The following is a 10,015-nucleotide window of genomic DNA, read 5'->3' as shown; positions in this document are numbered from 1 at the left end:
CGGGCCGCCCCCGCGGCGACATGGCACAGGTAACCCCCCTTTAACCGCCGGTCCGGGCAGAGGGCGCCGAGAACGGGCGACGGCCGGGGGGGGGGGGGGGGGCACCGTACACTCGGGCAGGTGTGTATGGCTTATTCTTTATTCTTCTTCGGCCCCGCAGCCCCTGCGGTCGGTATCCCCCCTTCGCCTGGCGCGCGTGAAGCTAACCAGGGGCAGGGGCGGGCCGGACGCCGGGGCGCAAGTCATGGGACGGGGTGGACGGACGACCGGCGGGCGCGTTCCTGTTTGATCATGTGATGGGGTCACACGAAATCCGGAAGCTCCATCTCCCCGGCGTCGGTCGACATCGAACGCTCGGAGTTCTCGCGGCTTGTGCGCGCTTCGCGATCGAGCCCCAGCCGGTCGTAGCACCGGGCCAGAGCCTCCCAGAGCCGCGGATCGCGACCTCTGTGGCCAGAGAGCGGGTATGCACATGTGCGTGCGGGTGCGGGTGCGTGTGTGTGTGCGGGTGCGTGTGTGTGTGCGGGTGCGGGTGCGGGTGCGTGTGTGTGTGTGTGTGTGTGTGTGTGCGGGTGCGGGTGCGGGTGCGGGTGCGCGTACGTGTGCGCGTACGTGTGCGCGTACGTGTGCGCGTACGTGTGCGCGTACGTGTGCGCGTGCGCGTGCGTGTGCGTGTGCAGCCCAGGAGTGAGAGGAAATAAGCATGCGTGCATCGAATTGATGAGTCAACCAACCGGCGGGCAGGTAGCTAGTGGCAGGATGTCGGGCGCACTTGTAGAAGACGGCCTTCTCGTAATATGGCAAGGCATACGAGTGCAGACGGAGCATCTCATGCACCTCGCCGAGGCCATACCACCCGCGGTGGTCGCGGGGATTGATCTCTGCGGCGCGGGGGTTTCGGCCAGAGCAAGGGGGGAGGGGGAGATCCCGCAGGAGACCGGGGAGACCCGGGCGGGGGAGTTTGGCCCGGGAACATGGCGAGGGCATATCCGCAAGGCGGGAAAGAAGCATCGAGGGTCAGGACGATTGCGGTGCCGGGAGAGCCGGCCATGGCGGCGGCGGCGGCGGCGGCAACGCACCGACGGCGCGGCGGAAAGCACGAATGGCATCATTGATGCGGTGCATCTCGATGCACTCATGCCCGAGCAGGGCCCAGGCGCCGCTCCAGTCGCCCTGGACATAGGGGAGCGGCGACCGAGGGGAGATGGGAGTGTGCACGGGCCGGGCCCCGGCCGCCGAGGAGAGGCACCGCTGGAAGGCGAAGAAGGCGGCCGCATGATTGCCCCGCAGGGAGTGGAGATTGCCCACCAGGGCGTGGGTCTGGGGGCACGGCGGTCGAGGTCCCGCGCGGCGGCCGCCGCGCGCGCCAGCTCCGGCACATCGCGCTGCATGAACAGCGCATCCCCGTAGGCGTCCAGATCATGCAGGCGGAAGGGGTCCCGCGAGACATGGTGTCGGAAGCCGACGAGCGCCTGCTCGAGCTCTGGGCAAGGCCATGGAAGCGGAGGAAAGTCAGGGGAGGGAGGGAGGGGCTGGGGGGGGGGGGAATGGAAGGAGCAGTGCCGGGTGAGCAGGGAACACACCGCCGACGGCGGTCAGACACCGGAGACGCTGGCCATCGAGGAAGGGCGACCGGAGGGCCACCTGGGCCAGGACCAGGCACATGTCCGGGCTGGCGAGGCCGAGGTCCGGGGCGCCCCGGTCGCCGGAGGTGTACAAGTGTAGGAGGTGGTCGAAGTGCGAGTGCACGGCCAGGGCCCGCAGGGGCTGGTACGTGCGCTGGTAAAAGAGGGCCCGCGCGCAGAGGGCCACCAGAGCGCAGGCCAGGCCGACGGCCGAGGCCGACATGGCCGGCGCCTCGCCGCAGGCCATGGCCGAGTCGGCGTCGCCGGCGTCGCCGGACCCGGCGGACCCGGCGGACCGGCCGGTGGCATGGGCGCCCTGCACATCGCGGCGGAAGTCCCGGTGGAGCGACAGAAAGACCAATTCCGCCTTCCGACGACCGAGGTGAGCCCGATCGGCCGGCCGATGGTCAGTCCGGGGTGGGGGGCGGCGGAGGGCGGCCGGGGGCACCGCCACCACATGGGAGCAGGGAAGCGCAAGCAACACACCTCGGCGGAATTGGGCGAGTCGACCAGACGGTCGACCAGGTGCAGCCAGACAGACCAGAAGAAGGGGTAGGCGCGGATGGACCGGCAGGCCAGGGAAACCACCTCGCGCCGGGTTTGGTCATCGAGGGCCTGCCGGGACATGCCCTCGACGGGGGCCTGGTGGTGGTCCGGGTCCGGGTCCGGGCCCGGGCCGTCGGACCCAGCGGCGGCGGCGGCGGCGGCGGCGGCGGCGGCCATGTGCATGAGGAGCCGGCTACGCAGGGCCAGCAGGGCTGCCATGTCGGCGGGCCGGGCTCCGGGGCCGGGCCCCGGGCCCGGGGCCACCGGCGTCCGGCGGAGGCCGGTGGCCAGCCGGCCGATGCACGCCAGCCAGGCAGGGCAACGGGCGTGGAAGCGCCGCCAGGGCCCGGGGCCGGGCTCGGGCAGGCTGCCGGCCGGGGGGCACATCTGCTCGAGGATCAGCTCGCCCGGGGTGCCGCGCAGGGACTCATACAGCTCCAGGGCCACGGCCAGGCGCAGGACGGCCAGGCGGAATTGCAGGGGGTCCAGCGGGCCGGCCGGCCGGGCATCGCCCTCCGGGTCCTCCGGGTCCAGGGCGTCCTGCATCAGGCGCGGCGTGGCCAGGTCGGCCGGGGGGCCGAGGGCCGGCCGGCGGCCGGCCGCGCTCCAGCCCAGCACAAGGGCATCCACCAGGCGCAGGGCGCCCAGCGGGTCGGACGCCGCCAGCAGCGTCTGGATCCGGGTCAGCCGGGCGGGATCGATCGCGGCGCCGCCGCCGCCGGGGTGGTACTCGTCCGGGTGGTGGAGCCCGGCCACCAGCCAGGGGACCATGCCCGGGGGGGTGGCGGCGCTGCGAGGCGGCCCGGGGATGGCGCTCTGGCCGGAGGCCAGAGGCGAGTCCGCCAGCCAGGCGGCCATTTCGGCGGCCCACTCGGCCGACACGGCGTCCCGCCGGGCGAGGGCCGCCTCCGAGGCATTCAGAAGCACCGTGGCGATAGATGCCACGGCCAGCGGCGAGCCCTCGACCAGCGGGGTGCCATTAACGGTGGCAGCCATGGCGGGAGGGAGGGGATCCGGGGGAAGGGGCTACAGGCGATGGGTCGGCGGCGTGAAGGAGGGGGGGGGGGGCGATGGGTGGGAGGGAGCGAGTGGAGGGAGCGAGGCTGGCGGTGCCTGTGCCCGGGGACGGGGGGCCGCGGCCCGGCGCGCGATCTTTTGGCCCACCCGTCCGGGATGGGAGAAAGTCTGGCGGCCGGAGCGGTGGCAGCTGGCACGGGTGTGCGCAAGCGCCGGCCGATCGCGGTGTATGGCCCTTGTGGAAGGCATGCCACGGGATGCATGCCTGGGGGCCGGTGCGCAGGATGGCTGCTCTTTTTTTTCGGCCGGCCTGCCCCAGGGGGCCTCGGGCGGAGGCGGGAGGCAAGCCCCCCCCCCCCCCTCGCCTTTTCCTCTGCCCTTGCCCTCCCCCCCCCCCGCCCTCCTGCCTCGCTTCCCGGCCGGCCTACTGCGCCGATTCCTTCTCCTTTCCGAGCCCGGCCATGCGCCTGACCCACCGGCCGCCCTACCGCCGGCGGTCACGCCTCCGGTCGGCTCTCTTCTTTTTGACGGTGGCCGTGGTGCTGCTGACGCTTGCTGGGTCGTTGTTTTACACGGCATACGATCTGTTTGGCAATGTGCCGAATGTGCCGCTGCTGCTGGTGGGCTATGGGACTTTCGTGCGTCCGGGCCGGGAGATGTGTCGCTTTGCTTTTCGCCCCTCCCGCTTGATCGACGCTGACACCGCCGCCGGGGGGTGGGGGGCCTTGTGGCTGCCGGGTCGGGCGGCGCGGCTCGCCTGCAGGTCATTGCCACCCTGATCATCATCGCGGACCGGCTTCGGACGACGCGCCTGACCAAGAAGGATATCCCACGCGACTACCTTCCCTTGCAGAAGTACCACATTGCGCGGGTGCGTGTGCATTGTCTTTTGGCCTGCCGCCCGAGAGGGTGGGGGGGGGCTTCTGCCGGTTGTTGTCTGACGCGTTCGCTTTGCCCGCCTGTTGCCGGTGCAGCCGATGCTGGACTACATTCACCAAAGCATCCATCGGAATGTGCAAACCCTGATTGGCCCGGTGGATGGCTCGCTCCCGGGCCAGTGGGGTCTTCTGGGTGCGCCATGTGCTTGTGTCATGCTGTCCTCGCCCTTTTCGGTGCTGGTGGGGTGGTAGGGGGGGGGGGGGGAGGGGGGGGCGGGCCGCAGTGCGGGGCACGGGGCGAGATGGTGCCTGCCCCACGCGGCAGATGAGCCCCCATGTCACCTCGCGCCACCGCTGACATACCTCGACAGATCCGGCGGACTTGGATCCCATCCATTTCCCCACCTCGCTGGCCATGTCCTTCCAGCTGGTTGGTGCGTCTCTCGTGGCACGAGCGGGGGTGTTCTTTTTTTTTTTTTTTTTTTTTTTTGGCGACGGCGGCTGACACCAAGCGCCCCTCTCCCCTCCCCTTTTGTGTCCCCTTGTGGCCATGCTGTGGCCTGCCGCTTGGCCGCGTGCGCCCGGGTGACAGAGCAATTCGCCATGGAGCTGGGCTTCCCCGGCCGGCCGGGGCACTGCACCGTCCGCCGGTACTTGCTGGAACTGCTGCCGGCGGCGATGGCGCCCCCGGACAGCCCGGCGTCCGGCATGGACATGGCGGCGGCTCGGCGCTTTGTGGAGCTCTACGAACGGGCCAGCTATGGCAACCCGCCGGCCGGGTTGGTGCCCTCGCGCGTGGCGCTGCTGGCGGCGCAGGCGGCCGCCGAGCCGGGTCCAGGGCGCCCGGGCCATTCGGCCAGCCACGGCCCGGCATTGGGCGGGGAAATTGGCCAGGCCGAATACGAGGCCTTCATTGCCGTGACGACGGATCTGCTGTCCAAGTGCGTCGGACCTGTCGGGTGGGGGCCAGGGGAGTCGAGCGGGATGCCGCAGCTCCTTCTTTCCTTTCCTTTTTTTCGTTCCTTCCCGCTACCCTGTTCTCGGTGCTGGCCTCCGGCCATCCGGCCATCAGCTCGACTGACTCCTCGACTGCCATGGTGTGTGGGTGTGTGCCCGTGCGCGGCCCCAGCCTTCGACATGTGGCTCTTTCATCGGCCAAGAGTGCGGCCGGCCAGGGCGCCTCCTCGGACATGTCTCCGGAATAGACGCGGTCGTGCGGGTGCCGCGTCGGGGCCCCGAGCCGAAAGTATAAAATCCCAATGCGCGGGGTGTCCCCCAACTGAAGGGTCTATAGCTCAGTGGTAGAGCGGTCGACTGCAGATCGACAGGTCCCCGGATCAACCCCGGGTGGGCCCTCGCCTCTCTTTTTGTTTCGCACCGAAGCGACTTTCGTTGGAATAAATGGCTGCCTGCCCTGCGGATGTCCAAGGATCCGGGGGCGTAGCTCAAATGGTAGAGCGGCCGCTTAGCATGCGGCAGGCAGGGGGATCGATACCCTCCGCCTCCAGACTTTTTGGTGGCGCCCGGCGCGGAGGGAAGGATCGCCGCGCGGTGCCGGCGAGATATTTCTCATCCGGCCGGCTGTCAGAGAGGGGGTTTGACCAGACAGCCGCACTTGAAGAGGTCTTTTTTTTTTTTTTTCTTTGATCGCCGTATGATGGGCGAAGACCGCGGGCCCTGCTGCGGGCCTCGGGCGACCGGAGGGGGGTGTGCGAGCGTGGCCCGGGCGAGGAAGCCATCCTGCGGTCTGCGTGCTTGAGGGCTCGGGAGGGGGGGGGGGGGGGGGGGGGGGTGCGATTGTCCAAAATGCCGAGGAGCCGGCAAAAGGAAAGTCCGCGAAAAAGACAAAAGCGGAGACAGCCCAGGAAGGGCCCCCTTGGAGGGGATCTCTTGGGTGGAGTGTGTTCTCCGGACTTGGCCATGTCGGCCTGGCAATTCGAGCCGGGTAAAATGCTGGGCATTCCCGACGGTAGGAATGTAGCATGGATGGAGTCAGATCCATGTGGCCACATGTTCGACGTGGCTGAGCTCGTGACTCGTGTCGGTATTCAGTTAATGTTGTTGTGGGTTGATTGTGCGAGAATGGCGGTGGCTGGTGGCCTGGAGGCATGAAGGCCAGCAGGCAGGCAGCGAGCACCGAACGAGTGGATGCCGATCCCCACGACGATGGGTGTGCCGGCTCTACGCCACATGGTGGTTCACCGGGAAGATGGGATCTAAAAAGGAACTGAGTCACCCACTCGCGGAGGTGGGACGGGGACAAGGTGCGACCAGTGCGCCTGTCACCGATCCCTGTCTCGAGGGATGAACGCCGGCCGGGGGGGGGGGTTGAACATCTCTGGGGAGGGATGAGCCGCGCGAGTGCTTTTTGGGTTGCTGGCTGGCGATTTCGCGCAAGGGCTGCTCTTTCTGTGGCAGGGCAATGTGGCCGTGCGGCTTTTGGTTGGCGTGGACCGCATGGTTTGTCGTATGGAGGGCGGCCGAGTCACCTAGCCAGGCATGTGTGTCTGGTCCCCGGCCGGCGATACCTGTGGTAGTCCCCACGTCCGTATAGAGCTGGGTCCCCTTTGGCTCCGCTGTGGTTGCTCAGCTGAATAGGCGGCCTGGATGGGTTGGACGCAGCGGCCGTCGAGTCGCCTGGAGGCGGAAGTCGCGCATAGGATACGGGGGCTGGCACGACGTGGGTGGAGTGCTATGGTTCGAGCGGGTGTGGGGGAACTAGAGCAACCGCTTGGCCGGCGGTGCGGGGGGGGGGCGGTGATGACACCATCGGCAGTCCGGGGGACAGGCGAACAGACGGGGAGGCATGGACCTGCCGTCGGCAGCCTGGAGGTGTGGCCTCCTTCCGGGCCCGGCAACAGGGCGTGCAGAGTGGCCAGCCGATGCGTGGGCAGTTTTTTGTGAGATGACCTCGGGCATTTTACGTATAGCCCCGAGAGGGGCTGCCCACTGATAAAAGAGAGATTAAAAAAGACCAGCATATATGGTGTGTCCGTGTGGTCCCTTTCTTCTTGAGACGCCCGAGTCCATGTGGTGGCCGGGGGGCCGAATCATCCAGACCCTCTTCATTCCGTTTCTCCTTTTTTTTTTCCCTCCGAAGCCCCACGCGTGCCCCAGCCGTGGCCACTGGGTGTCGCGCGCGCTTTTCTCGCCCGCCCTTTCTCCTGTCCGCCCTTTTTTTTCCTCGCCCTCCTCGTCCCCCCTCCTCTCAGCCCCTCCGTATGCGTCCACACACCCACACACCATGCCTCCCAGGGCCACCGGGCCCCTGTCCTGCCGGCGAGGCGTTGTCCCTGGGGGTCAAAGTTTCTCGTATGGCCCTTAGGTGCAGCTTACGTGTGGGGCCCTCCCTGGCGAGGTGCTTTCCCCTGCTTGTATTGGTTGGATGATGCACCTGCGTGCGGGCGAGGATGCTCCTTCCCGCGAGCCCCCTCCGCGATTGCCGGTACCACAGCCCGGTGCCCGGTCTGTGTGTGGGGGGGGACTCGCGTCGATCCCCTCCTCGGGGCAGGCACGGTGTGTTTGCGCTCAGGGAGGGCGGGGTGGGCTGTGATCTATTCTCTGGGCGAACCGCGCCATCCCTCCTTCCTTGCCTCTCGCGGTGAGCTCCCCGGTGGCTTTTGGTGCTGGGTCGCGGGCCTACTGTGCAGCAACCGCTCGCCAGTGGCACTGACTTTTGGCCCCACTCCAGGACCACCTTCTGCGGTGGGCCGATGTCGATCTGGGGGTGTTGGCTGCCTTGCCCCTCCTGCCGCCATGTCAGCCATCTAGCGGCCGGGGGCGGGGGAGGCGTCAAGGCCGCGGCTCCCGTCCAGGAGGCCGGCGCTGCCGGTGTCCGCGGGTGGCGGGGAGCCTTTCATGGTGACGTGTGGGCCGGGAAGTTGCGCTGCCTTTGTGGGGGCTCGCCGCCGCTGCGCCGCCGCACGGTCTGCCCGTGCCTGTGCCAGGGTCTCCTCTCGCCGGCCGAGCTGGCGGATATTTCCCTCGTCCGGTCGGGCGAGGGCGGGGCACGGGGGAACAAGCCCTGCGCCCGATGGCCGGCCCAGCCGTGGCGGGGCGTGCCCAGCTTGTCACCGGGCAAGCAGGGATGCGGGTGATGCATCATCCTGGAAAATGTTAAGAGAATGCGGGGAGCCCCACCAAAGGGCCTGTGTGCATGTGTGTGTGTCTGTCCGGTCTCGGGTCCGGTGTTGACTCCACACGCACCGACCTGCCTGGGCCCGGGGCTCCCCTTGGTCTGAAGGAGAGGGGGATGGGTTTACAGACGGCGGGCCATGCCGCGGGGAGGGGGGTGTGATGTGGTGGTCCATTGTGGGCATGACCGACCGGCGCGCCTCGGGAGGCGCCCTCGGGGGACCTTGGGCTTGCAGGAATGCGCTCGGCGGACGGGCGATGGGTCCTTGGGCAGGGAATGTGTGAGACTTCTGTGTGACTTGTGGACGGGAGGGGGGGGGGGGGGTGCTCGTCTGTTCTCTCTGAGGTGCGACGAGGGGCCTGCCGGGGTCTTGAGCAGCCATTGCCTGGTCTCAGGGGAATCCCGCTCTGGCTGGGAGCTGTGGCCGTGTAAGAGGCGGCCTCTAGGGGGGGAGGGGGGGGGGGAGGTTCGAGGCGCGCGCCGGGGCGGATGGCGTACATCTAACGCGCGCATGCGGCCGCCGTGTCGGCTGGGCCTGGGAAGCAATGCCTCCGGGCTTGAGGAGAGGCAATGCGCCAAGATCCCCGTGTGTCCTACATCACTCCCCGGGGCTGCCTGCTCGGCTTCTTGTGTTGGTGCTAGCGACACTAATTGCTCCCGAAGAGGCCCCAGGATCGAGGGGGGCTGGCCATCGGGAAAACGGCATGGCCGGCCGGTGATCGGGGGAGCGGGGCATTAGGCACACCACATGTGAAGGTTGGCCCCCCTGGCAGTGGGGGTGCTCGCGGGTGCTGGTGCATTTGGCCGGCCAGTAGCGAGGGGCTCGGCCTGTCCCGGCAGGGGCAAGGCATGGCAGGAGGAACGTCAGCCAGTGAGTCGAGGGAGGCACCGGGCCCCTGCGGTTGGCAGGGCCTTGAAGTCGGGGATGTGCTGCTGCGGCGGCGAGTGCATGGGTCGTCTCCGGCTGCCCCTGTGCCATGGCGGCTTGCTGCCATGGAGTGGCAGGCTTTCGGGCCCTCGGCCTGGTGGTGGGGATGGGTCGGGTGCCGGGCACTGACTTGGTCGAGACGACTCTCGGGAGAAGGCACGGGCGCGCCTGGGTAGCACTCGGCGGCTTGAGTGCCGGATGGAGTCAGGCCCGAGAAGCCGTGCCAGCACCGAGGCCTCGCCTGGCCCGGAAAGAGCGTCCGCCCCCCTGGGCCAAGTGGATAGCCTGCCGGGAGAGGGTCTGGTGGCGATGTGCGCGAGGCGTGGACAAGGGAGTGCTCTGGCGGGCACCTGCGCAGCGGGGTGCCCCATGAGCAGTGGTGACAGCTGAGGTGGACACTTTGGCGGCCCGGTGCTCTGTGCCTTGTGATGGGTGACTGGACATGCGCCTATGGGTCGAGGGGTGGAACGTGCATGCCATGGCGAGCGGGCTCCATCGGCCTGCGGAGAGGTGAGATGGGTGGGGGGGCGGGCTCGTCTGCTTGCCACGGTGGGGGATTCTCGAGCGGTGGTCATTCATGGAGCCGGCTCTGTGGATGGGTGGGAATGTGTGAGGCGAGTCCCGAGGGCCGGGCGTGGGGGGTCTGTTCGGACTGGGTCCACGGGTGTGTGGGTGATTGAGCACTCGCCTGGGGAATGGCTGCCATGGGCCATGGAGTTGCTCGAGGTGTCTTGTGGCGGCGCACCGTGAGCAGCACCATTTGCCGGATATGGGGTGGGTCGCGGCAGCCGAAGAACCAGGTATGTGTACGCGATCCTCGGCGGGGGCGCTGTCCGGAAAGGGGAATCGGTGTGAAGCGACCCATGGGGCGCCCTTATGTTGCGGG

At 68.5% G+C, this 10,015-nt stretch overlaps 2 protein-coding genes and 2 non-coding genes across 4 annotated transcripts; 3 read left to right on the top strand and 1 right to left on the bottom strand.

Annotated features, from left to right (window-relative positions):
* Positions 1-125: 125 nt before the first annotated feature.
* Positions 126-3,167, bottom strand: H696_05549 (hypothetical protein; the record flags this gene model as incomplete). The annotated part of the gene is made up of 5 exons (XM_009499362.1): positions 126-447; positions 773-881; positions 1,080-1,483; positions 1,584-1,992; positions 2,112-3,167. The coding sequence occupies 5 exons, from the start codon at positions 3,165-3,167 to the stop codon at positions 290-292; spliced, it is 2,136 nt and encodes a 711-aa protein (XP_009497637.1). The 3' UTR covers positions 126-289.
* A 410-nt stretch (positions 3,168-3,577) lies between these two features.
* On the top strand, positions 3,578-5,485 carry H696_05547 (hypothetical protein). The gene is made up of 6 exons (XM_009499361.1): positions 3,578-3,826; positions 3,952-4,059; positions 4,163-4,259; positions 4,438-4,500; positions 4,659-5,007; positions 5,196-5,485. Exons 1-6 carry the CDS (start codon positions 3,650-3,652, stop codon positions 5,269-5,271), a joined length of 870 nt encoding a protein of 289 aa, XP_009497636.1. The 5' UTR covers positions 3,578-3,649; the 3' UTR covers positions 5,272-5,485.
* On the top strand, positions 5,351-5,422 carry H696_05548. Its single transcript has one exon. It is a non-coding gene; the product is annotated as a tRNA-Cys (tRNA).
* Positions 5,486-5,500: 15 nt separating the features above from the next.
* On the top strand, positions 5,501-5,573 carry H696_05546. The gene has a single exon. It is a non-coding gene; the product is annotated as a tRNA-Ala (tRNA).
* Positions 5,574-10,015: the final 4,442 nt, after the last annotated feature.

The sequence above is a fragment of the Fonticula alba genome (assembly GCF_000388065.1).
Source record: "Fonticula alba strain ATCC 38817 unplaced genomic scaffold supercont2.12, whole genome shotgun sequence".
Classification (NCBI taxonomy): domain Eukaryota; order Rotosphaerida; family Fonticulaceae; genus Fonticula; species Fonticula alba.
This window is presented reverse-complemented; position numbering and strand designations above follow the sequence as displayed.

Coding starts and splice junctions, on each gene's coding strand:
- H696_05547 (XM_009499361.1), top strand. CDS start 3,650: ATGCGCCTGACCCACCGGCCGCCCTACCGCCGGCGGTCACGCCTCCGG. Junction 4,060..4,162: donor AGAAGTACCACATTGCGCGG/GTGCGTGTGCAT, acceptor TTGCCGGTGCAG/CCGATGCTGGACTACATTCA. Junction 5,008..5,195: donor ACGACGGATCTGCTGTCCAA/GTGCGTCGGACC, acceptor GCGCGGCCCCAG/CCTTCGACATGTGGCTCTTT.